The sequence below is a fragment of the Erinaceus europaeus genome, chromosome 6, assembly GCF_950295315.1.
Source record: "Erinaceus europaeus chromosome 6, mEriEur2.1, whole genome shotgun sequence".
Taxonomy (NCBI): Eukaryota; Metazoa; Chordata; class Mammalia; order Eulipotyphla; family Erinaceidae; genus Erinaceus; species Erinaceus europaeus.
The window spans coordinates 26,511,880-26,538,524 of NC_080167.1; the positions used below are offsets into that span (position 1 = coordinate 26,511,880).

Below are 26,645 nucleotides of genomic sequence, written 5' to 3' on the forward strand. Positions count from 1 at the left end.
ATGAATTGCAAAAGCTTGCCTGTATTTCCCACCATAGTAAATGACAGGCTAACATGTAAGAGGGAGGTGGGAGAGAGAGAAGACTCGAAGACTAGATTCTTAGAAGATTAGAAGCTCCACAACTTCTGTATGGTACCTGGAATACGGCTGACAATATTTAGTCATGCCATCAGACTACAAAATACTCTCTCTCTTTTTTTTAATCTCTGCATTTTATTACAGGTGGTTATTTGACACTCTGTAATAAACCTGACAGTTATCTGTTAAATTTGGCAAGATAAGGTGAGCTGTGCATAATTAACACTGAATCAGAGTGATGAGTAAATTTCTAGAGCAGATTGCTGCTAGCTGAGAGCTAACAATTTGATGGTGAAGCTGGCTTTCTATATTAGCAACCCCTCAGGAAAAAAAAACAAAACACTGCTAGCAGGAAAAATAGTGGTGGCTGAGAATATAATTTTCCTCTTTGTTAATCAAACCTTCCTTTTACTCTAATCAGTGTAATTCATCATTTTTTGCATATTTTAATCAGGTCCTTGTACAAAATACTTCCAAACTGAATGCAGTCCCCCATAATTTTCTAAACCCATAGCCAAAACCAAATAGTATTCTTACTTGACATGAAATTACCAGACAGCAGTTTTACCTGATGTGAAATTGTCAAACAAATGGGAGGCTTAAAAAAAAATAGAAAATTTGATCTTCCTGATAATAAACTTTCCCTGCCTCCCATCCTCCTCCTCTCCCTAAGCAATCAAAAAGGACCTAATTTTTTATTTGATCTAAAACCCTTACATTTTAATGGGGCCAGGTAGGGGCATACCCAGTTGAGTGCACATGTTACCACATGCACAAGAACCCAGGTTCAAGCCTTCACTACCCACCTGCAGTGGGGAAGTTTCCTGAGTTGGTGAAGCAGTGCTACAGGTGTTTCTCTTTCTCTCTTCCTTCACAATTTCTCTCTGTTCTATCAAATAAAAGGAAGGAAAAATAGAGGGTTTTCCGAGTAGTTATCGGGCCCCAGAGATAACCCAGGTGGCAATAAACCCTTCCCCTCTCCCCCTTCAAGCATCACTATTTAAAAATTGCCCTTCCTCATTACATTCCTGTATAGTGTCACTGGGCCCTATTAAACTGGGGTAGCAGGTGCTAGAGGAAGCTGGATTGTTCCAGTGGGCCAGGTGATTTTCACTTTTTTTTTTCCTTAATTGAATTTCATCTTGGGAGATAAGACACTTTAGTCTCATGTGAGAAATGTGAAAGTCAGCATTTTCATTTCTAATAAGTCATGGGTAACCAAAGACCATTTTGAGTCCTCTCTGTCAAATGCCCCCCTCACAGTCCTTGATCTCTTACTAATTAATTCTTGACTCTGTCCCTCCAATAACCACCACTTTTGGCATTTCTTCCAAAGATACTTGAGCAAGTGACATCATTGATAGTGCACAGATTACAAAAGTGTTTGAATAAAAAAACATGGCATATACATTCTGAAGGGTACTATCACAACAATACCAATATCTTATTAACTCATTTAAGTACTTAGCTACAAAGTAAACAACCAAACAGGGTAACATCGCTTTCCTTTTTTTTTTTTTCCCCTAAGTCATAGGAGTAATCTTGATCATGAAGGATCTTGTGGATGATGATTATTCGAGGCCAGCAGCTCAGGTCTTATTTCAATCTTCAGCAATATTTTAGGGAGAGGTTTTTTTTTAAAATTTTATCACGGTGTGAGCTCTTTCTGATTTTATGGTTTAATCCTGGTCTTTATTTATACAAACGTACAAAAGATTTTTCCAAGTTCAGACTAATATATGAAGTTCAACAGATGTGCTAGACTAAGTAAGAATCCACCACCAAAACAGAACATACCCCTCTTCAAAACCATCCTTTTTTTTTTTTTTGGGAGGGGGACGTTTGCTGTTCATGTCTTTATCTTGAACTCTTAAAAAAAAAAAAAAAGCAAGTAAGTGAAAAGAAAAGAACAGATTCACATTCCTCCTTCACCCAGGATTGTCTCTATGTCCAAAACCAACAAGAAGAGGTCTAGAAGTTCCTGGGGTGGTCTCCACAAGCCCTCTTGGGCCACTCTTCCTCCACCCACCTACGCAGGACTTTCTCCACGTCAGCCCTGTGGTAGTGCCTGCAGAGCTCCACCAGCTGGCCCACTGTCCTCTGACTATTCCGGAGCAAGAACTCCAGCGTGGGACTCTGAGGCCTCTGCTCCAGGAAACACAATTCATCATAGGGCATGCCCCACTTGCTGGCAAAATTCCGCCAGTTTTTGACCGTTGGGTGACATGGATCCAGCTTTATCCTGATCACGTCTAACAAATCCTGGTCGTTGAGCAAGTCACTGATGGTGGGGCCCCGCAATGAGCAGGAGGAACAGCTACAGTTTTCCTTACAGGCATCAGGCAGCTTGTCCTCTCTGGTTTCTGCAGGAACAAACACAGTCTAAGCATTTATTTATTTATTTATTTGCTTTCCTGCTGAATTGTTAACCGAAGCCATGTTAAGTACAACACAGGAATCTGATGGAGGTATATTTCAGGAGGCCAACACTTTATTTTTACTTATTTTTATTTATTTATTTATTTATTTATTTTCACCAGAGCATGGCTTATTTTGTGTAGGGTGGTGCAAAGGATTGAACCTGGGATCTTGGAACCTCAGGCATAGAAGGCTGTTTGTATAACCATTATGCTATCCGCCCAACCCAGCTTTTTATTTTTTATTGCTACCAAGGTTATAGCTCGGGCTTGGTGTCTGTGTGATGAATCAACTGTTCCAGTGGCCATTTTTTTTCATTTTTATTTTTTTAACTTTATTTATTTAGAACAGAGATAGAGAAAAATTGAATGGGAAGGGGGAGATAGGGAGAGAGAGAGACACACACATGCAGCACTGATTCACCGTTCATGAAGCTTGCCCCTGCAGGTGAGAACTGTGGGCTTGAACTCAGGTCTTTGCACATGGTGACATATACACTCTACCACCTGGCCCCCTTTCTTTATTATGATAGGACAGAGAGAAATTGAGAGTGGGAGAGGGAGGTAGAGAGGCTGAGAGAAAGAGAAACATTGCTTCACGGCTTATGAAGCTTCCACCCTGCAGGTGGGGACTGGAGCTTGAACCCGTGTCCTTACATATGGTACTATCTGTGCTCAGCGGGGTACACTCTTGCCTAGCCCCAGGATGCCCACTTTTACATAGGGTTTTGTTCTTTGTATTCAAGGATAAGTTGCTTTGCTGGCAGCAGCAGTTAAGATTTTATAAAGCCAGGTTTCCTTTCTTTCAGAGATTCTCTGTGTCTTATAATGTATATTTGCAAGACTGCTTGGCTTCATGTGTGAGAATGAAGGCTCTTTGGAGGAGATTATCTGTCCACAGGGCCAGGCTCCACCATCCCAACAGTAAACCAGCTCCAATTTGCCCACATCTCAGCCATTACCCTCTACAAGTTGCAAGTCAGCATGAAAGTCCTTTTTTGAATGCTCAAAACACAGCTTGTTGAGATGTCAGTGACTGTGCAATTCTTTTAAAAGGTCTATCTCTCCTTTTTAAATGCAAACACTGGAATATCCACTCCATACACATATTTGAATGTAAGTGATCATTGGTTATGCCAGCAAATTTTTTAAAAAATCTTTATTTATTGGATAGAGACAGTCAGAAATCAGAGGGTAGGGGGGAGATAGAGCAGGAGACAGAAAGAGAGATACTAACATCCCTGCTTCACCACTTGTAAAGCCTACCCCCTGCAGGTGGAGACTGGGGGCTCGAACCCAAGTCCTTGTGCATTATAACATGTACGCTCAACCAGGTGCGCCACCACCTGGCCCCATGCCAACAAATTTATGTCTTTAAAATTACAGTCATTTGGGAGCCAGCAGTGGTGCACCAGGTTAAATGCACATAGTATGAAGTGCAAGGATCCATGTAAGGATCTGTGCAAGGATCCCAGTTTGAGTCCCCAGCTCCCCACCTGAAGGGGAGGTCACTTCACTAGTAGTGAAACAGGTGTCTATCTTTCCCACATGCAGGAGGGAAACGTCACAAGCTATGAAGTAGTGCTGCAGGTCTCTCTCTTTTTCTCTCCCTTGCTAGCTACCCTTTCCTTCCCAATTTCTCTCTGTGCCTAGACAATAAATTTAAATATATATATATATATATATATATATATATATATATATATATTACAAAGTGACTTCTTTTAAAAAAAGTAAAATGCAAGATATAAGGAAAGTATGTATTTTGATTAAAGGTGTGTGAATTCTCTATGCTATAACCACTATGGAAGGGTGCGTACAAAGAAGATAATGGTAACGATGGTTTCAATACAGTGGGATTTTGTTTCTATTTTCCAATCTTTCCTCTCTCTCTCTCTGTCTGTCTCTCTCTCTCTTTCTTTCTTTTTGCCTCCAGTTGCTGGGGCTTCTTGCTGGCACTACAAGTCCACCGCTTCTGGTGGCCCCTTTAATTAATTAATTAATTAATTAATCTTTTTATTGGATAGAACAGAGAGACATTGAATCAGGAGGGTAGACAGAGAGAGGGAGAGAAAGATAGACACCTGCAGACCTGCTTCACCGCTTGTGAAGCGACCCTCCTGTAGGTGGGGAGCCGGGGGCTCAAACCGGGATCCTTGCACAACTCCTTGCACTTTGTACTGTGTGCGCTTACCCTGGTGCGCCACTGCCCAGCCCCCTATTTTCCAATTTTTTTCTAGTGTGTTTTATAGTTGTGTATTAAAACAATGTATTAATATATTCATATATAGTGTTGTCTGTCCACTTTAGTACAAAGAAGACATATCAGTGGGGTATCCCTCTTTGCCAAGCTTCATTGTCTTTAAGCCAGCCTCTACATGCCTTCTCCATTATTTTTTTAATCAAAATTTTCCTTTCTTTCCTCTCATCTCCGGGTTGCCAGCTCTACTGACTTTTTTTTTTTTTTTTTTCCCAGAGCACTGCTTAGTTCTGGCTTATGGTACTGGGGATTGAACCAGGGACCTTGGAGCCTCGGGCATGAAAGCCTTTTTGCATAATCTTTATGCTGTCACCCTTGCCTTCTACTGACTGTCATTTCTTTCTTTCTTTCTTTTTTTGGATTTTTTTTCCTTTTTTCTTTATTTCCTTTTTGTTGACCTTGTTGTTTTATTGTTGTAGTTATTATTGATGTTGTTGTTGTTGTTGGATAGGACAGAGAGAAATGGAGAGAGGAAGGGAAGACAGAATGGGGGAGAGAAAGACAGACACCTGCAGACCTGCTTCACCGCTTGTGAAGTGGCTCCCTACCTGCAGGAGAGCTTGAACCAGGATCCTTATGCCAGTCCTTTCACTTAGCGCCACCTACGCTTAACCCGCTGCACTACCGCCCGACTTCCTGACTGTCATTTCTTACCCTTTATGGTAAAAAAGGAAAAGAATCCACACCTATCCTCCTCTTCATGCCAAGAACCTTCATGCCTTTTCTGGTGTTTCAGTTATATTTCTTCTTTCTTCCTCCTTCTTACTGAATTTTATAACTTGCCTAAGCCACTGTTTCTTACTATTACATTTCTAGAAGGAGAACTAAAAATAGGTTCCCTTCAATGCCTCACAAACATCTTTATCTTCCCCTTCCTTGACTCCAAGCAGCACCTTAGTGAGCCAGTCCTTAGTTCCCACTAAATCTTGTGGGAACTAGATCCAATTCCCTGAACCCCAACTGCTGGCCAGAGTCTACTTCTAATTAGGCAGAAAAACTCTAGAGCAGAGAAACAGAGCCCTATAAAAATGAGAATCACCTGGATGCCCTACTGGTGCTAAATGCCCTTATCCTACCAGCTCCCCTGAGGTATAGCATGAAACCAAGCCTGATTCATTTGCCCCTTGGGCACTGTATTGCACTGCAGACCGAATCCTCCCTGCTGGTTCCTCTGACAGCCAAGTCCCACAACCCTAGACTTATTCCATGTCTCATCCTCAAGTCTTCCTTGTAAATCGAATGTGCTCACATCCTAGTCGTCTGGGAGTTATGAGGAAGTGCTCTAGTTCTGTTCTTAGCCCTAAGCTTTCTCTCTCACATTTTCTTCTTTTTGTTCATCTTGTCTCTTGACAGCTAGTACCAGGTTCTCCCACCCTTTCTTTTTGCCACTTCTTGTACAGCACTGAGTGAATTCTTAGCCCACTTGGCCATCCTGACACATAGAGTGAATTCTTAACCAAGGCTTATTACATTAGTGCATGGGCTCATGAGTGAATAAATGAATGGTAAGCAGAGCCTGCCCTCCTAGAACTGACTGCTAGGAAGTGTTGAACATTTAGAAATGATATGTGATTATGGATTTTTGTATAAAGTGTTGAACATTAGTTTTCCCAAATTTTTGTGACTAAGTAGTGATTCGATGTGAACCTATGCAGGTATTCTGTGGCAATTCTTTGATGTCTGGATGACACCTCCAACTCAGTGAACCTAAAACAGTACTTAGATTTCTCTCTCTGGGCACCCAAAAACATCCTGAGTCAACTGTTCACATTTATAGTTCCCTGGTTTCCTCACAGATGGTTTCAAACTTGTATGGCTCTCTTTGGGAACTTTCCATGCTGCTATTCCAGTTTTAGGACTCTCTGGTCCTAGGACTTTATTTCTTTTTCTCCATTGCCTCCTCCTCTTCCTTATTATTATTATTCAGTACTTGGGAACAAACCTCAGACACATGGTCTATCATTGGGTTGCCTTCCCAGCCCAAAGTCTATTTGATATTTTTATGAAGGAGGGAGGGAGGGGGAAGGAGGGGGGGGAAGGGGGAGGGGGAGGGAGAGGGAGAGGGAGAGGGAGAGGGAGAGGGAGAGAGAACAATGCACTGGTCCACCATTCATGGAATACTAGCTCGTTTCATCTTTGTTTCTCTCGTGTGTTGCCAGGATTTGAACCCAGTGTCTTAAGTGTGGAAGACAGGAGTTCTGTCTGCTGAACCATCTCTCAGGCCCCACAATTTTCTTAAACATGACCTGTAATTCCAGACAAACTGAAATACTGTATTCCTTTAATAAAAAAAGATGCATTTGAAAAAATGTAAAAGGAAAAACTAAGGTAACCTTAGTATTGAACATTTAGAAGTGATATGTGATTATGGATTTTTGTATAAAGTGTTGAACATTAGTTTTCCCCAATTATTGTGACTTTAAGTAGTGATTCAATGCGAACCTATGCAGGTATTCTCTGGCAATACTTTAAATAACTATTTTATTTATTATCTATTTCTTTTTTATTTTATTTATTTATTCATGAAGATAGAAGGAGAGAGAGAGAGGAACAGACATCACTCTGGTACATGTGCTGCCGGGGATTGAACTCAGGACCTCATGCTTGAGAGTCCAACGCTTCATCTACTGTGCCACCTCCCAGACCACTATTATGTATTTCTAATGAAAGAGAGATACAAAGAGAAAATCAGAGAGACCAAAGTCCTGTTTAGCTCTGGCTTATGGTGGTACTAGGGACTGAATCTGAGACTTCTGAGCCTTAGGCACGAAAGTCTTTTGCTGGGAAACTAAAAGCAGGACCTGATCAAATTGTAAGTAGGGCACCAAAGTAAAAACCCAGTGGTGAGGGGTAGACATGTAGCTTCCTGGGCCAGTGGGGGGTGGGAGTGGGCGGGAGGGATGGGTCACGGTCCTTTGGTGATGGGAATGGTGTTTATGTACACTCCTAGCAAAATGTAGACATATAAATCAGTAGTTAATTAATATGAGAGGGGGAAATCAATTGTATGTCTCAAAGGTTCTCAAAAGACAAACTGAATCTTTTTAATAGATAGGCTACGTATTTGATATGCGGACTCTCTCAAAAGCCTAGACCAAGTAGATTAGAAGCTTCCAATAGCACAGCTATATACAAGATACTGGGTACTGTACAGCAAACCATAACAAAGGGACTTTTCAAAGTTAACCCAATTAACAAATAATGTGATGATAATATTAACTATTGATTGTCTTTTTGAACCCTAAGACAGCAGGAACCTCACATCTTCACTATAGAGCCCCTACTTCCCCCAGTCCTGGCACCCTTGGATAGGGCTCACTTTCCCGTATGCATCTCCCAATCCATACCAAATAATATTGCATCCGCCGATCACAACCTAACCAAAGCAACGATTGCCATCTCAACATGCTTCACCTCAGAATGTATCCAGAGACTTCACGTGTGGAATGACAACCCTTCAGCTTCATTACTTGGGTGAGACCTTTCCTTTTATAGTACACTCTAATTTCATCTCAGGTAGTTCACTTTCTAACAAAGTCCCATAACCTAGACATACAACAGTTTCTGTGAGAGAGAGCTTATGTTCACACGTATCCATAAACTACTGCAAAATATATACCTGAAAGCAGGATTACACTGGAGTTTGCAGTGAGTACCTCCCTAACACTTCCTCTCCACTATTCCAAACTTGGGATCCATGATTGCTCAACAAATTGTTTGGCTTTGTATGTTAACTCTCTTTTCAATCACCAGGTTCCAGATGCCACCAGGATGCTGGCTAGGCTTCCCTGGATTGAAGACCCCACCAATGTGTCCTGGAGCTCAGATTCCCCAGAGACACACCTTACTAGGGAAAGAGAGAGGCAGACTGGGAGTATGGACCGACCAGTCAACGCCCATGTTCAGCGGGGAAGCAATTACAGAAGCCAGACCCTCTACCTTCTGCAACCCTCAACGACCCTGGGTCCATGCTCCCAGAGGGCTAGAGAATGGGAAGGCTATCATGGGAGAGGGTGGGTTATGGGGATTGGGTGGTGGGAATTGTGTGGAGTTGTACCCCTCCTACCTTATGCCTTTGTTCACTAATCCTTTCTTAAATAAAAAATTAAAAAAAAAAAAAAAAAGAAAGTCTTTTGCTATTAAGCTGTTTGCTCAGCCCAGCACTTTCTCTCTCTCTCTCTCTCCCTCCCCCCTTCTCTCTGTCCTTTTAAAATCTTTATTTATTTATTGAGTAGAGATAGTAAAAAATCAAAAGGGAAAGGGGAGATAGAGAGGAAACAAGACAGAGAGACACCTACAACGCTGCTTTACCACTCACAAAGTTTTTTCCCTGCAGGTGGAGACTGGGAGCTTGAACCTGGGTCCCTGTGCATTGTAACATGTGCACTCAACCAGGTGAACAACAACCTGCCCTCCCCCATCTCACCAGGAATAAGATAATTACACTAGGAGGTCTGAACATTCTACAACTATCAATTCATGCGACCAAAATTACTTTACAGAAATAAAAGACTATACCAATTTCCACTCTAAACAGAGTTTAGTGGGGTTGCTTACTTCAGCACCAAGTTTTAGTTATAAGAAGCCTGTCAGGCTGGGAGTATGGATTGACCTGTCAATGCCCATGTTCAGCAGGGAAGCAGTTACAGAAGTCAGACCTTCCACCTTCTGCATCCTACATTGACCTTGGGTCCATACTCCCAGAGGGTTAAAGAATAGGAAAGCTATCAAAGGAGGGGATGGGATGCAGAGTTCTGATGGTGGGAATTGTGAGGAGTTGTACCTCTCTTATCCTATGGTTTTGTCAGTGTTTCCTTTTTATAAATAAAATAAAAAAACAATAATAAAAAAGAAGCCTGTCAAAAGTTATAGATAGTAGGGCTTAGAATACTGTGTACACGTATACATGTATCCATAGCAAGGGACAACTGTATAACTCAAAGTAAAAATGCTTAATAGCCCTCCGTGATTAGACTAAGATCTAATAAGACTGCGATACTAGTAGAATGACCTAAAGAAGATATCATACATTCTCTAACCAGTTAGATTTAGACCTAATACACTTAGCAATCTAGCAGAAAGGCACAAAGAAGGCAGACCCCAGTGATCTGGGAGGTGGTGCAATGGATAAAGCATTGGACTCTCAAGCATAAGGTCCAGAGTTTGATCCCCAGCAGCACATGTACCAGAGTGATGTCTGGTTCAGTCTTTCTCTCCTCCTATCTCTCTCATTAATAAGTAAATAAAATCTTTTAAAAAAAAAGAAAGAAAGAAGGCAGATTTCATAAACCTAATATCAGTTTGGATATGCCAAATGATACTCAGTGCTTTAACAACTGGGGATTAAATGCACTGCTGCCCACAAACAGAACTCTTGGCTAAGTGAAAAAGTCAGTGGCTACCAGGGGGGCAGGGGAAATGTGTGGGAGGAAGGAAAAGGGTTGAAGAAGTCATGGCATTGGAGTCTGGTGGTGGCTGCAATGTTGATACGTATATGGATGCAAGAAGTTGTATTCCTCAACTTTTGTCATATTGTTAATCAAGGGCATAACAATAAAATTATATTTATATTTGTTCTATTTTTACAATTCTATTTATTCATTATTATTGATATTATTGTTCTCTTTTAAAGATTTATTTTAAAATTTATTTATTTATTTCCTTTTGTTGCCCTTGTTGTTTTCTTGTTGTTATTGATGTCGTTGTTGTTGGACAGGACAGAGAGAAATGGAGAGAGGAGGGGAGGACAGAGAAGGGGAGAGAAAGACAGACACCTGCAGACCTGCTTCACCGCTTGTGAAGTGACTCCCCTGCAGGTGGGGAGCCGGGGACTTGAACCGGGATTCTTACGCGGGTCCTTGCGCTTTGCACCACGTGCACTTAACCTGCTACGCTATCGCCAGGCTCCCGATATTATTATTGTTCTATTACCACCGGGGTTATTGCTGGGGTTTGGTGCCCCCATGGCTCCCAATGGCCATCTCCCCCCCTTTTTTTCCTTTTTTTTTTTCGCCTTCAGGATTATCATTGGGGCTCTATACCTGCACTACAAATCCACTGCTCTTGCGGCCATTTTTAAATTTTTTTAAATGTTTATTTATTTTCCCCTTTGTTGTCGTTTTTTTTTATTGTTGTTGTAGTTTCAATTGTTGTTCTTACTGATGTCGTTGTTGTTGGATAGGACACAGAGAAATGGAGAGAGGAGGGGAAGACAGAGAGGGAGAGATAGAAATAGACACCTCAGACCTGCTTCACCGCCTGTGAAGCGACCTCCCTGTAGCTGAGGAGCTGGGGGCTCGAACCGGGATCCTTAACCTGGTCCTTGTGTTTCGCTCACCACGTGCGCTTAACCCGCAGCTCTACTGCCCGACTCCCTGATTTTATTTTATTTTATTTTTTTAGACAAGACAGAGAGAAATTGAGAGGGGAAGGGAAGATAGAGAAGGAGAGAGACAGACCGACTCCTGCAGACCTGCTCCACTGCTTGTGAAGTGACACCCCCCCCCCCCCCCCCCCCCCCCCGGGTGGGGAAGCCAGGGGCTTGAACCGGGATTCTTGCGCGGGTCATTGCCCCATTTTTTCTTCTTTTTGATAAGGCAGAAAGAAATCGCGGGGAGGAGGAGATAGAGGGGGAGAAAAAAATAGAGACACCTAAGGGGCCAGGCGGTGGAGTAACTGGTTGAGTGCACATGTTATGGTGCACAAGAACCCAGGTTCAAGCCCCCAGTTCCCACCTGCACCGGGAAAGCTTTACAAGTAGTGAAGCAGGGTTGCAAGTGTCTCTCTGTCTCTTTCCCTCTCTATCACCCCCTCTCCTCTCTACTCCTGACTGTCTCCATCCAAGAAATAAACAAAGATAATGAGAGAGAGAGAGAGAGAGAGAGAGAGGGAGAGGGAGAGGGAGAGGGAGAGACTTGCAGCTCTGTTTCATTGCTTGTGAAGCTCCTCCATTCCCAGCAGATGGGGGCTGGGGACTTGAACCTGGGTCCTCACGCATGGTACTATATGCCACTGCCTGGCACTATTTTTTAAGTTTTTATTGGCATCAGGACTATCCACCTCTTTCAGTGGCCATTTTCCCCTTCCCCATTTCCTCTTTTTGATAGAAATTGAGAGGGAAGGGGAAGATAGATAGGGAGAGAGAGAGAGAGAGAGAGACCTGAAGCCCTGATTCACTGCTTGTAAAGTTTCCCCCACTGTGGGTGGAGCCTGAGGGCTTGAACCTGGGCTTTTGAACACGGCAACTTGCATGCTCAACCAGGCACACTGCTGTCTGACTCCAATAAAATGTGTTTCAAAAAAAAAAAAATCAACAAATGCACTGGGGTCAGAGGTACTCTTTAATACCACCTTTGTAAGATGCAATGTTGATAATGCTTTTTCTCCAGCAGTGTGAAGAACAAAACCATCTGTAACGTGTCTGCAAAGTTCTCTTAAGCCTTCAAAAGTATGCGAAGCTTTTATTTCTTGGAACAATTACACTGACTATTTATCAGTTTGTTTTAAAATAAACGACATGCCAAAAATCTGGTGATGCTTCCCTTTTGCATTTTCTGCGACACAAATGAGAAACCGTTTACTGAGTTGCAATCTGTGCCAAATGCCAACGCTAGTGAATTTTAAAGCTGCCTTTTCGAATCATAAACTGTAATTAGCTCTCTGGGGGGACTTAAGCAGAGGAATCATGTAATTGTGCACATAAAAGGAGAGGCTAGTGTTGCCTTAGGGAAGAAGCAGTTGTGGGGAGAGAGAGATTTAGGATTGGAGCGGGTCTTATCAGAAATGGGGGGGGGACAAGGGAAGATGCTGTTATTCGACAGCTTTTTTTTTAAGTAATTTATTTTTTAAAATTAATTTATTTATTCCTTTTGTTGCCCTTGTTGTTCTGTTTTTGTAGTTATTATTGATGTCATCGTTGTTGGATAGGACAGAGAGAAATGGAGAGAGGAGGGGAAGACAGAGAGGGGGAGAGAAAGACAGACACCTGCAGACCTGCTTCACCGCCTGTGAAGTGACTCCCCTGCAGGTGGGGAGCCGGGGGCTCGAACCGGGATCCTTCCGCTGGTCCTTGTGCTTAGCGCCACCTGCGCTTAACCCGCTGCGCTACCGCCTGACTCCCTCGACAGCTTTAAAATGGCAAATTCTGTGCAGTAGAAATTCAAAATAATATTAAAAAAGATTGCTAAATGAATGAGTGAGAACCGTGTTTTCTCTGAAGGGAACACAGTAGATTTGTTATTGTTGGGTGGATTTTAGAACCTGTAGAGAGAGAATTAACAGTAAAGAAAAGAGCAGTTTGTCTGCTGATAATATACAGATATTGGTAGGCAACAGTGCAACATAGCTTTTTTTTTTTCATACAAAGATATGGACTGATTCTAGATTTGGGGAGGAAGATAGTTAATGAAAAGAAGAGGCTATTAATGTATGAAAATTCAGTTAGACTCTCCAATAACTTGGGTCTTATGCAAAACAAGAATGGAATGTACCATTAAGTTATGATGATTTTTTTTCTTTATTTTTAAAGGTTTTAAAAAAGTTTTTAAATATATATTTTTAACTTTATTTTATTTGATAGAACAGAGAGAAATTGAGTGGGAGATAGAGAGGGAAAGACAGAGAGGCACTTGCAGTCCTTCTTCACCACTCATGAAACATCAGGTGGTTTGAACCTGGGGCCTTATGAATGGTAATATGTACACTTAACCAGATGTGCTGCCTCCTCTTGCCTTGCTTTCCCTTCCCTGCCCTGCCCTGCCCTTCCCTTCCCTTCCCTTTCCTTTCCTCCCCTTCCCTCTCCTCTATTCCCCTCCCCACCCCTCCTCTCCCCTCTTCTTCCCTTCCCTTCCCTTCCCTTCCCTTCCCTTCCCTTCCCTTCCCTTCCCTTCCCTTCCCTTCCCTTCCCTTCCCTTCCCTTCCCTTCATTGCCACCAGGGCTATTGTTGGTACTCATTACCTACATGACAGACAAACCCATCATTCCCAGGAGCCAGTAATTCCTTTTTCAAACATTTTTATTTGATAGGAAGAGAGCAATTGAGAGGGGATGGAGGAGAGAGAGCGTGAGCATGTTCCATCTTTTCTGAAACTTCCCACCTGCAGGTGGGGACCAAGGGCTTAAACCCAGATCACTGCGCATAGTGACGCAAGTGCTCAACTGGGTGTTCTATCAACTCTCCTTTATGACACTTTCTTCTTTTAAAGCCCAAACCCCAGCAGAAGTGCTCTTTGTGGATCTAATTTAAATACAAGTTTATTAGGCTAAGGAAGAAATTATCATGGCCAGATTGTCAGTCTGTTATCATCACAGTAGCTACCATTTATGAAGTGCCTGATGTATAAGTAGCCACTGCACTGTGTCCTTTATAAGCACAATTATGACTCCTCCCAACTCTGGATCTGCATCAGATAAGACTCATCAAATTCCAGGGCTCCAATTTCCTAGAGCTTGACTTTTCACAATATTTAAAATCAATGGACTTGGAGATTTCTCAGATCAATGGAAATGGTCCTACCTTATGACCCAGCAATTTCTTTCCTGGGGGTTTATACAAAGGAAACAGAAGCACCTATCAGAAGAGACCTCTGTATACCTATGTTTACAGCAGCACAGTCTGTAATAAAATAAAACCTGCAATCAAGCCAATGACAAATGAACGGCTAAGAAATTGTGGTGTATATACATGGCGGAATACTACTAAGCTGTTAAAAATGATGGAGTAAGTCTCCTTTTCATCATCTTGGATGGGACCAGAAGACATGGTCAGGTCATTATGTCAGGTTGAGATAATCCAAAATGAGAAGAACAAATACCAGATGATCTCACTTATAAATGAAACTTAATAAATAGAGACATAACACAACATGAAACATGAACTGGGCATGGTGTATTGCATCAAAGCAAATGACTCTGGAGAAGGTGAGGGAGGGAGGGGAGGAAGAGAATTATGGGGTCCTTGTACATAATAGAAGTGTACTCATATGCCAGTAAAAAAATCTATGGGGCCAGGTGGTGACACACCTGGTTAAGCACACACATTACAGTGCGCAAGAACCCAGGTTCCAGCCCCTGGTCCCCATCTGCAGGGGGAAAGCTTCACAAATGGTGAAGTAGGGCTGCAGGTGTCTCTGTCTCTTTCCCTCTCTTCTCAATTTCTTCTCCTACCTCTCCCTCCCGTCTCAATTTCTCTTTGCTCTACTTTATATCTTAACTCTTTTTCAGCCACCAGGTTCTAGGTGCTTCCATGATGCCAACCTGACTTCCCTGGGTAGATGACCCCACCAAAGTGTCCTAGAGCCCCGATTCCTTAGAACCCCACCCCATTAGGGAAAGAGAGAGGCAGGCTGGGAGTATGGATCGACCTGCCAACGCCCATGTTCAGCGGGGAAGCAATTACAGAAGCCAAACCTTCCACCTTCTGCATCCCACAATGACTTTGGGTCCATACTCCCAGAGGGTTAAAGAATAAGAAAGCTATCAAGGGAGGGGATGGGATACAGAGTTCTGGTGGTAGAAAGTGTGTGGAATTATACCCCTCTTATCCTATGGTCTTGTAAATATTTCCATTTTATAAATAAAAAAGTAGATAAATCAAATTTTAAAACATCTATGAACTTGAGATTCCTCATATATAAAATTGAGCTAACGGTTATTATTTTTGGTAGAGACAGAGAAGCAAAGAGAGTGAGTAAAAGAGACCACAGTACTGAAGCTTCCTTCCATGCAGTGGAGGCTGGCTTTGAACTGGGGTCAGACACACATGGCAAAACAACACACGATTCAAGTGAGCTCTTTGGCCAACCCAATAATAATTCTTATACCTCATGAACTAAATGAGTAATTGATGTGAGAACTTTTCTTTGGGCTAGTCTTAAATCAATGTTACTTAAAGATGTTATGGTGTCTTTCTTTCTTTCTTTCTTTCTTTCTTTCTTTCTTTCTTTCTTTCTTTCTTTCTTTCTCTTTATGGGGAAGTTAATGGTTTACAGTCAACAGTAAAACACAGTATTTGGTATATGTATAACATTTCTCCGTTTTCCACATAGTAATCTAAACCCCAGGCTCAGATCTTCCTCTGCCATCATATTCCAGGACCTGAACACTCCTCCTTCCCCAGATGCCAGGTTTTGCATTTGTTTGTTTGTTCATACGGAGACAGGAAAGTAAAGAGTCTTTGTGTTGTCTCACCTCAGCTGACACCCTCAGCTCACCGTTTCTACTGCTCTTCGCTCCCCACGCTTGCACCTGCCTCAAAACCTTTGCATCAGTTTTTCTTCCTGGAGTTCCCCTTCCTCAGACTTCCACAGGACTAACTCTATTGCATTACCTGCAGCTTCTTAGCAACTCTCCTCCTGACTGGTAAAATCTGCTTCACTTTCTTTATTTTCCTCCTGGTTTCTATCACCAACTGCAATGACTTAACTGTTTCCGTTTCTTGTCCTCCCAACCCATACAGAAGCCCTAAGAGCAATGGGACTTCAATGTCACCATGTCATTCCAGGCACAAAGAAAAAAAACTCACTCGTAGTCATTGAAGCAGTGTGTGAAGAGTGTGACACAGAGTCGTAGTCAACTTAGAATCTTCTGGGCTTCTACCTAGAAGTGTTTAAACCAACTGAAAGATTGTTCAGTGCTGAGTAGACACAAGGCAGAAGAAAGATTACTGGTTGCTATGGAGAAGGAGCACACTGTGTACCATAGAGATTAGCAGCGGGAGCTTTAGAGACATGCCAAATGACTATCAATACCAGTTAACACTGTGCAGGTGTGCAACTTGGACAGGTTACTGAGCTTGCTGTAAAGTGTGTCCTCTCTCTTAGAACAGGGATAGTGATGCCTATCTTGGAAAGTTGTTGAGAGGATTAAGTGAAATCACCCATTAAAGCCTCATCCTAGCACACAACAAAGAATTAGTAGCTGCGGGTAAAGAAGGGATCATAACCAACAGCCTCTTTTTTTTTTTCTTTCCCCCAACACAGTGGTTCTCAACCTTGGCCACAAGATGGAAGCCCTCCCCTCCTCCCCACATCCCAAGAGATTTTCAAAATCCTCCTGTCTGGTCCCACCCACTGAAAGCCTTATGCAATTGGTTTGAGGTACAGGCAGGACATAGGAATTTTTTTTAAAGCTCCCCTGAGAATTCAAATATGCTGCCAGGATTGAAAACCATTGCCTTAAAAATATCTACAGAGTAATTCTTAGACTAAAAGGTCACTAGAATTAGATTTTTGGAATCACAGTTACATCTCTTTGAGAGATCCCATGTCTTTTGGGTGACTAAAAGTCTATACAGACCTACTATTTCCCCACACTCAAAAACAGATGAATAGGTTTTTCTTTATGGTATTTTCTGCCTCACTCCTACTCTCTCTCTCTCTCTTTCTTTGGCCTTCAGTGCCTGCATAACTCCACTTCTGGCAGTTATTTTTTTCTTTCCTTTAGATACAGGGTAAGGAACAGTGAGAGACAGAGAGGAAAAGAGATAGATAGAGAGAAGGAGAAACACTACCCTACTACTTGAAAAGTTCTCCCCTGCAAGTGTTCCCATGTGGTTGCCCAGAGTTTGAACCCAGGTCCTTGCACATGCTAATCTGGACACTCTACCAGGTGAGCCACCTGCTGGCTCTTTATCTTCTCTCATCTCTTACTTATTCTTTTAAAAATTATCTTTACTTATTTACTGGATAGAGATAGTCAAACATCAAGAGGGAAGGGGAAATAGGGAGAGAGAGGGCTGGGCATTGGCACACCAGGTTAAGTGCACATACTATGTACGAAGTGCAAGGACCCACACAAGGATCCTGATTCGAACTCCTGGTTCTCCACCTTCAGGGGGGTTGCTTCAGAAGCAGTGAAGCAGATCTGCAGGTGTCTATCTTTTTCTCTCTCCCTCCCTATCTTCCCCTCCTCTCTCAATTTCTCTCAGTTCTAGCCAATAAGGTGGAAAAAAATGGTTCCAGGAGCAGAGGATTCATAGTACTGGTACTGAGCACCAGAGATAATCCTAGAGGCAAAAGAGAGAGGGACATGAAGAGGGAGAGAGACAGAGAGACACCGGCTGCCCTGCTTCACCATTTGCAAAGCTCTCACCCTGCAGGTAGGGACTGGGGGTTCAAGCTCAGGTCCTTGCAATTATGTGTGCTCAACCAGGTCACCATCACCCAGCTCCCTGGTCTCTTACTTCTCTTCTCTCTCACACACACCTTACCTTACACTTTAAAGCAGTGTTCAGGATTCAAGTATGATTCATTGCCAAGTTATGTCTATCATACTTGAAACAAATTTCAGTAGTAAGGGGAGGCTGTGCAACATGAGGAAACAAAATTTGTATGCTTGAGGTCCCAGAGACTCCAGGTTCAATCCCCAGAACTGTCAGATAGTGGAGCTGAGAAATGCTCTGATCTTGCTCACTTTTATTCTCTCATAAAAATAAATAAATGAGTCTTTTAAAAAACAGATGCAACAGTCAGTGGTAAGAAAGAGTTCATATGCATTGGTATAATATCTGAACTTTTAATTTTGGGATTGGCAGATTAGAAAACACCAGTCAATTAACATTTAATTGCTAATTGGAACAAGATTCAGGATTCACAAAGGTCATGATTAGTTGAGCAGAGAAAATGGCTCCAGTCAGGATGTTGGCAGTGGATCACAGATTGACTTAATGTATATCCCTGCAGGGGAGATGCTGTTTTATCTTGCACACTCTGGTTTTTCAGAGCTATTACCACATGGGTGTTTCCCTCCAATGTGCTCAGTACCACTGTTAGCTCTCAGATCACTTGTAATAATATCACTCAGTTTAACTAAGTCCTGAGTGAGTGCAGACAATTAAACAGCAAACATTTTATATTGGCAACTCCACAGATGGCAAAATAGTGTGGCTCTGAAATAAAATACCTCTACCCCAGGTGTCTATAAATTATCAGATTTGGAGCTTGCCAAATACCAACAAGTGTCAAAGTAGAGTCAAATACTTCTGCAGTTATGTTTATTAAGGGTGTAGATTCGTCTTTTTTTTTTTTTCTGTGTGTGGTTTCCAATGTGGTTGGAAATAAACATATTTAAAGTGCCAGATTGCAGCTTTGATAAATCATTGGGGTACGTACGTATCACATCATTCATCAGAGGTAGTTACATGCTCTGAGCTGGAAAGTGATGAAGAATTATTTTTTTACTAAGAAAGTGACCCAAGGGCTTTTAGTAGGTGTTTGATCTCTTAACCAAAAGGAAAACAATATTTCATTTTCTTTCCCTAAAACACCTTTTTAAGGAGACCTCAAGTTGGCACCAGCAATGGGGAGTCTAAAAGTGACAAACTGGATGAATCTAGGCCAGTGTATTTTTGACATCAAACAGAACTGGAACTTAAAAATCATGGGGGGGGGTGGTTCTTATATAAGAAAGGATACGGGTTAAAATTCAGCACAGAATTGAGAAATAGATTAACAGGGACTGAATGGTAGCATGTCCAGTTGGGTGCACATTGTTATAACGTGCACGAACCCAGCTTCAGAGGGAAGTTTCAGAAATGGTGAGGCAGTGCTGATGCTGTCTCTGTCTCCCCTTCTCTCTCACTCCCTCCCCTCTCAGTGTTTCTGTCCAATAAATATTGAAAAAATGTAAAAAAAAGAGAAAAATAAATTTATTATTTATGAACATGCATGAAAGAGAAGAGAAGAGAAGAGGAGAGAGAGAGAAAGAGAGAGAATATCACTCTGGTATATGTGGTGCTGGAGATCAAACTTGGGATGTGATACACTCTTATCCTGTCCTCTACCACTGCGCTATCTCCCCTGCCACATTAAATGGACTTTTATGTGAATTCTGAAATAATGTGACACTAGTATGTTAACAGACTGTCTCTTCATAAACCTAATTTGGAAAGAAAAATGAAGATTATATCTTATATGCATGTCTAAAGGGGGAGTTTGGTTCAGATGAAGGCAAATGCTGAATTGTGCAAGGTCATCAGGAAAACCATCCTTGAGACACTGGCAACTGTTGAGAAAAGTGAGGTGATATCTACAACCCCCAAAAGGAGGACAAGAAGAGGCTTATTGGGAGTTGGGCGGCAGCGCAGTGGGTTAAGCGCACGTGGCGCGAAGCGCAAGGACCGGCGTAAGGATCCCGGTTCCAGCCTCCAGGTCCCCACCTGCAGGGGAGTCGCTTCATAGGTGGTGAAGCAGGTCTGCAGGTGTCTATCTTTCTCTTCCCCCTCTGTCTTCCCCTCCTCTCTCGATTTCTCTCTGTCCTATCCAACGACAGCAATAACAACAACAACAATAATAACGGCCACAACAATGATGAAACAACAAGGGCAACAAAAGGGGAAAAAATGGTCTCTAGGAGCAGTGGATTCGTGGTGCAGGCACCCAGCACCAGCAATAACCCTGGGGGCAAAAAAAAAAGTGTGCTTCTTTCGGAAAAGAAAAAAAAAAGAAGAGGCTTATTTTATCTTTTCATCTTTTTTAAAGAAGATTTTGTTCATTTATTAATGAGAAAGATAGGAAAGAAAGAATGAGACATCACTCTGGTATACGTGCTGCCAGGGATCAAACTCAGGACCTCATACCTGAGGGTCCAATGCTTTATCCACTGTGCCACTTCCCAGACCATGAGGCTTCTTATTTTACATTTGGAGAATTTTTTTTAAATGACTTACCATGTTAATGCTCAAATGCTTTTACTTTGAAAATCAGTATCCAGGGCCACATGGTGGAGCACCTGGAGAGCCTACACTCTCCAGTGGGTTCAAGCCCCCAGTCCCCACTTATAAGGAGCAAGATTCATTACTGTGGTGAAGTGGAACTGTAGGTGTTTCTCTTTACCTCTTTATCTCCCCTCCCCTTCTTAATTGCTGTCTATCCTATCAAATAAAATAAACAGGAAAATTTAAATAACAATAAAAACGTTCAAAAAGAAAGTCTGCATCAAAGCATTGTGAAACTGTAACCCGGAGGGTGGTACAATGAATGGATAAAGCCCTGGACTCTCAAACATAAGGTTCTGAGTCCAGTTCCCAGCATTGCATGCTCGAGTGATTCTCTAGTGTTCTCATTCTCTCTCTCTCTCTCTCTCTCTCTCTCCTTTCCTCTCACTCTTTCTCACAAACAAATCTTTAAAAAAAAATTATAAAACTTAAAATGTCTAGATGGTCCCAAGAAGACATCTGTTATTTCTCATCCCTGCCATACACATACTATCCTTTCCTTACTGCTTATCCTAACCAGTTACACATTGAGTCACAGATAACTAACATTTGCAAATGACAAGAATTCAGTTGAAGCCAGAAGCTGGGTTAAGACTGAAGGGAGAGTTAAGGCCCAGGGTAAACAGCATGCTTTAGAGAAAGGTCTTTCCGTGGCTCAGAGACTGACTTTCAGGGAGGCCAGTGGCTCTGGCTTTCTTCCAAAAATTCCTGACATCATGTATGCTAAACTGATGCTCTGGCGTTCTCTCTCTTTCTCTCTCCTCTCTCTCTCATTAATAAATATGAAATGAATAGTAAAGAAAGCTAAGAATGGAATTCTGGAAATAACAAGAAATAAAAATATATGGTATAGGGAGAAAATATTCAACATGATTGCCTGGGCTAATCTGAGACTGATGACAGATTGTCCTGAGGATTCTGTGGGTCCTTATCATCCCTTCCCTTAAAAGGGACAGAAGCAAAGAAAACCCTGATGACTTACATGAGTCAATCCCCGCTTTCTGACACTCAGTGTGTGCACCCACCCAAGAACTTTTTACTTTGGTGCAATACGCCAACTCCAGTTCAGGTTCTACTTGTGTTTTCTCTTCTGATCTTGTTTTTCAACTTCTGCCTGAGAGTGAGATCATCCCATATTCATCCTTCTGTTTCTGACTTATTTCACTTAACATGTTTTCTTTTCAAGCTCCATCCAAGATGGGCTGAAAACAGTGAAGTCACCATTTTTAATAGCTGAGTAGTATTCCATTGTGTACATAGACCACAACTTGCTCAGCCACTCATCTGTTGTTGGACACCTGGGTTGCTTCCAGGTTTTGGCTATCACAAATTGTGCTGCTAAGAACATATGTGTACACAGATTTTTTTGGATGGGTGTGTTGGGTTCCTTAGGATCTATCCCCAGGAGGGGAATTGCAGGGTCATAGGGTAGGTCCATTTCTAGTCTTCTGAGAGTTTTCCAGACTGCTCTCCACAGAGGTTGGATCAATTGACATTTCCACCAGCAGTGCAGGAGGGTTCCTTTGACCACACAACCTCTCCAGCATTTGTTGCCTCTCTCACTTTCTATCTATCCGCCTCTCAATTCCTCTCTGTTCTATCAAATAAAATAGGGGGGGGGGAGAGGCTGTCAAGAATGGTGGATTCATGGATTCATGATAACCATTGTGGCAACGGGGGGTGGGGTGGGGTGGGGGGAGGGAGAGAGAATGAGAAAACAACTGGATTCACATACTAAGTTGCCATGAAAACTTGACATTTGTAAGTGCTTAGAAGTGTGCCTGGTGGTGGCACACATGATTAAGTGCACATGTACAAAGCACAAAGAAGTGTGCCTGGTGCATAGTAAATGCTAAATTAATGTTTGTAAGTATAATGAGACATTGTTCTCATTTGCGATGAAGCACACAGACTTTTTTTTTACCAGTCTATCAGAGAGGAAAGTCATAATATCACTGTTTCTCATAAACTTATTCTTGAAAAATAAAACAGGGAGTCGGGTAGTAGCACTGTGGGTTAAGCACATGTGGCACAAAGCGCAAGGACCGGCTCACGAATCCTGGTTCGAGCCCCCGGCTCCCTACCTGCAGGGGAGTCGCTTCACAAGCGGTGAAGCAGGTCTGCAGGTGTCTATCTTTCTCTCACCCTCTCTGTCTTCCCTTCTTCTCTCCATTTCTCTTTGTCCTATCTAACAATGATGACATCAATAACAACAATAACTACAACAACAATAAAACTACAACAAAGGCAATAAAAGGGAAAATAAAAAAAGAAAAACAAAACAAACAAGCAACAACACAAATACCCCAAGCACTCCTATAATCAAAGCAAATGCTGATTTCAATAGCATAATGTCTGCTTTCAAATGTACTACCTACTATCACAGTGAAAAGTTTATTCTTCTGTAGGTTTTCCACTTCATTTTAATACAAGTTAAACATTTGAAAGACTATACAAGTATTGGTGAAGTGGATAAAGCATTTGACTCTCAAGCTTGAGGTCCCAAATTTGGTCCCTGGTAACACATGTACCAGAATGATTTTTTTTCCCTTCTCCTTCTGCCATCTCTCTCATAATAAATAAATTAAATCTTAACAAAAAAACTACATCAAACTTGATTAAAATTATTGTTATCTGAACTCAAAAGAGTCCTTGACGGGCTTATGGAGCTTTCTAAACAATGCACTTTATTCGTTTTCTATTTTGGATGATCTTTAACACTGGTTTGTGGGCATGTTAGTTTTGAAAAAGTGTAAATGTTAAAGTTTATTTTTTTTTTAATTAGAAAAGCAAATCTGCGCTTGCCACACAAGGAAATTCAGAAGAGTATATGGAAAAAACAAAAAACATGCTCTTGTAACCAGGTCAACCACAGGAAGGAAGCCTTTAGTAGATTTCCTTGGGTATTTTACCACACACCGCATACAATTGATCATTTCTTCCATATACATGTGTACATACAGATTCAAAAATCTGTTTGAAAGGGAAGATACTCATAAGAGAAAATTAAAAACTATAGAATAGGCTCAGATGATGGTACAGCTTATAAAACAATGGACCCTCAAGCATGAGGTCCTGAGTTCACTTCCTGACATCACGTATGCTAAATTGATGCTCTGGTTCTCTCTCTCATTAATAAATATTAAATGAAAAATAAAGAAATAAAAACATACGATCCAGGAAAGAAAATATTCAATATTCAAAATATCAATCTGAGACTGATGACAGATTGTCCTGAGGATTCTGTGGGTCCTTACAATCCCTTCCCTTAAAAGGGACAGAAGCAAAGAAACTCTGATGACTTACATGACTCAATGTGCACATTAAACAATGCAGAAAATGTTAGTGGGGTTTTTATCTTTATTTCTTCCTTTCTCTCTCTCTCTCTCCCTTTCTCTCTCTCTCTCTCTTATCACAAGAGTTGTTGCTGGGGCTCGGTGTCTGCATGACTCCACCATTCCTGGCAGTCACCCTTCCCCATTTTTCTTTCTCTTTATAAAAGAGGGTGAGAAAGAGAATGAAAGAGAGAGGGAGAAAGAGACAGAGAGAAAGAGAGACACCTGTAGCACTGCTCCACTCCTCATGATATTTCCCCCTGTAGGTAGGAACCAGTGTCTCAAACCCTCTACTGGGTGACCTGTGCCCTGAGGTTTATTATTATTATTATTATTATTTATTGGTGGTTTACTTTAATGTTCGCTTCATATTTTCCCTATGATACATTAATAAGAAATCTGGAGGCCGTGTCGTGGCGCACCTGGTTAAGTACACACATTACAGTACACAAAGACCCAGGATCAAGCCCCTGGTCCCCACCTACAGGGAAAGCTTCACAAGTGGTGAAGCAGGGCTGCAGGTGTCTCTCTGTCTCTTTCCCTCTCTCAATTTATCTCGCCCTCCTCTCTCAATTTTTCTGTCTCTATCCAATAATAAATAAATAAGTAGATTAAAAAAAGAAATCTGAGCATTGTCAAAGTTTGTCTTACAGTTAAAAAAAAAAAGCAAAGGGGAGACAAATGTTAATGTGCTTTTGGTTGAACACTAATAGCAAAAATGTGGTGGTGAGCAGTAACCAAGTCGCACATGTCTGAATGGGGACCCTTTGGCCCTAAGAGCTACAGAGAAAGAACAGAGGCAGGGGGCTGGGGAGATAGTATAATGGTTATGGAAAAGCCTTTCATGCCTGAGGCTCCAAGGTCCCAGGTTCAATTCCCCACCTCCCCATAAGCTATGAGCAGCACTCATGTCTTTCTCTCTGTATCTCTGTATTTCTCTCTCATTAAAATAAAGTTTAAAAACAAACAAAGAAATGGAGGCAGTGTTCAGTGGGGAAGCAATTACAGAAGCCAGACCTTCCACCTTCTGCAACCCACAATGACCTGGGTCCATGCTCCCAGAGGGATAGAGAATGGGAAAGCTATCAGGGGAGGGGATGGGATATGGAGATTGGGTGGTGGGAATTGTGTGGAGCTGTACCCCTCCTATCCTATGGTTTTATTAATTTATCCTTTCTTAAATAAAAAATAAATAAAAAAAAAAAAAGAAATGGAGTCAGAGGATGACTAAGCTGGCCCCTGCCACCCTCACTTGGTTTGCCTGAGTTTTGTAGGTCTCTGCCCAGTTCTGTGGCTTCCAGAACTCTGAGAGAGAAAGGAAAGACCTACTCAAGTCTGACTGTTGCCCAATCCTAAACTTGTCCAATCCAGAGCTCTACTTTGTCCTTCACAAGCCAAGGTTAACTGAGGGAAAACACTCTGAAAGTTTTTGTGAAACTTTAGAAGCTTTCCTGGCAGTTCACTGTGGCATGTAGTTACAAAAAACTCTAGTCTGGAATAGAGCTGTCAAAAGTTAATGATGAACATATTCTCAAATGATCTTTAATTTAACCATGCCAGCTCTCACTGATGCCCCAATATCTACTGAGTCAATCATTTACCTGTAAGGGAATCTCTAGTACTGTCCGGAAAGCCATTTTCTTCTCCCTGAAAGCCAAAAGCAAGCTTCATTAAAATCAGACCTAGGTGAATGGAAAGAACATCAGGGCCAGGTGGTGGTGCACCAGGTTGAAAACACACACACACACACACACACACACACCCCAGAACACAAAGACCTGGGTTCAAGCACACACACACACACACACACACACACACACACACACACCCCAGAACACAAAGACCTGGGTTCAAGCACACACAGACATACACACACACACACACACACACACACACACACACACACACACACACACCCCAGAACACAAAGACCTAGGTTCAAGCTCACACACACACAGACACACACACACACACACACACACACACACACACACACAACAGAACACAAAGACCTGGGTTCAAGACCCTGGTCCCCACCTGCAGGGGGAAAAGCTTCATGAGTGGTGAAGCAGGGCTGCAGGTGTTTCTCTGTCTCTCTTCCTCTCTATCTCCCCTTCCCCTCTTGATTTCTGGCTGTCTCTATCAAATAAATAAAGATAACTTTAAAGAATGAATGAATAAATATTTTTAAAAATGGACAGAGTATCAACTTTCCAATTCAGTTAATTTTCTGAGGGGCCAGGTCATGACACATCTGACTGAGCACACACATTAGACAATTCTGGGACCAGGGGCTTGAACCTGCAGGGGAGAAATTTGACAAGTGATGAATCAGTGCTGAAGGTTTCTCTTAGCTTTCTTCCTCTCTATCTCCCCACTCCCTCACAATTTCTCTCTCTCTCTCTCTCTCTCTCTCTCTCTTTCTCCACCTTCTCCATTTTATTGCACAGAACAGAGAGAAATTGAGAGGGGTGGGGGAGAGAGATAGGCACCTGCAGACATGTGTCACTGTTTATGAAGCTTCCCCCTCTGCAGGTGGGGAGCTGGGGGCTTGAACTTGAATCCTGGCACAGGTCCTTGCACTTTGTGCTATGTGCACTTAACTAGATGTGTCACTGACCAGTCTCTCCCCCTCAATTTCTCTATCTCTATCTAATAAACAAAATAAATAGCATACTTAAAAAATTTCTACCAGAGCATGGGGCTTGAGAGAAATGACTCTCAAGATTCATTTATTTTAATAGATAGTGAATGGTGTATCTCTTTACAGAAAATAAGTGTTGGGGGCCAGGTTAAGCTCACATAGTACAACATGCAAGAACCCCTGCAACAATCCTGGTTT

At 42.0% G+C, this 26,645-nt stretch overlaps 1 protein-coding gene across 3 annotated transcripts in view; it reads right to left on the bottom strand.

The window, feature by feature from the left end:
* Nucleotides 1–503: 503 nt before the first annotated feature.
* Nucleotides 504–26,645, bottom strand: part of EDARADD (EDAR associated via death domain) — an 82,693-nt gene continuing 56,551 nt past the window's right edge. For 2 of the 3 annotated variants that reach the window (XM_016190306.2, XM_060191949.1), the window contains exons 5-6: nt 25,405–25,450; nt 504–2,441 (exon numbers count right to left, since the gene is read on the bottom strand). In XM_016190306.2, the coding sequence (XP_016045792.1) occupies nt 2,050–2,441; nt 25,405–25,450 (438 nt within the window). In that variant the 3' untranslated portion in view covers nt 504–2,049. Of the gene's footprint in view, nt 2,442–14,270; nt 14,294–25,404; nt 25,451–26,645 lie in introns of all 3 variants that reach the window. The other variant, XM_060191950.1, reaches the window with a different exon arrangement.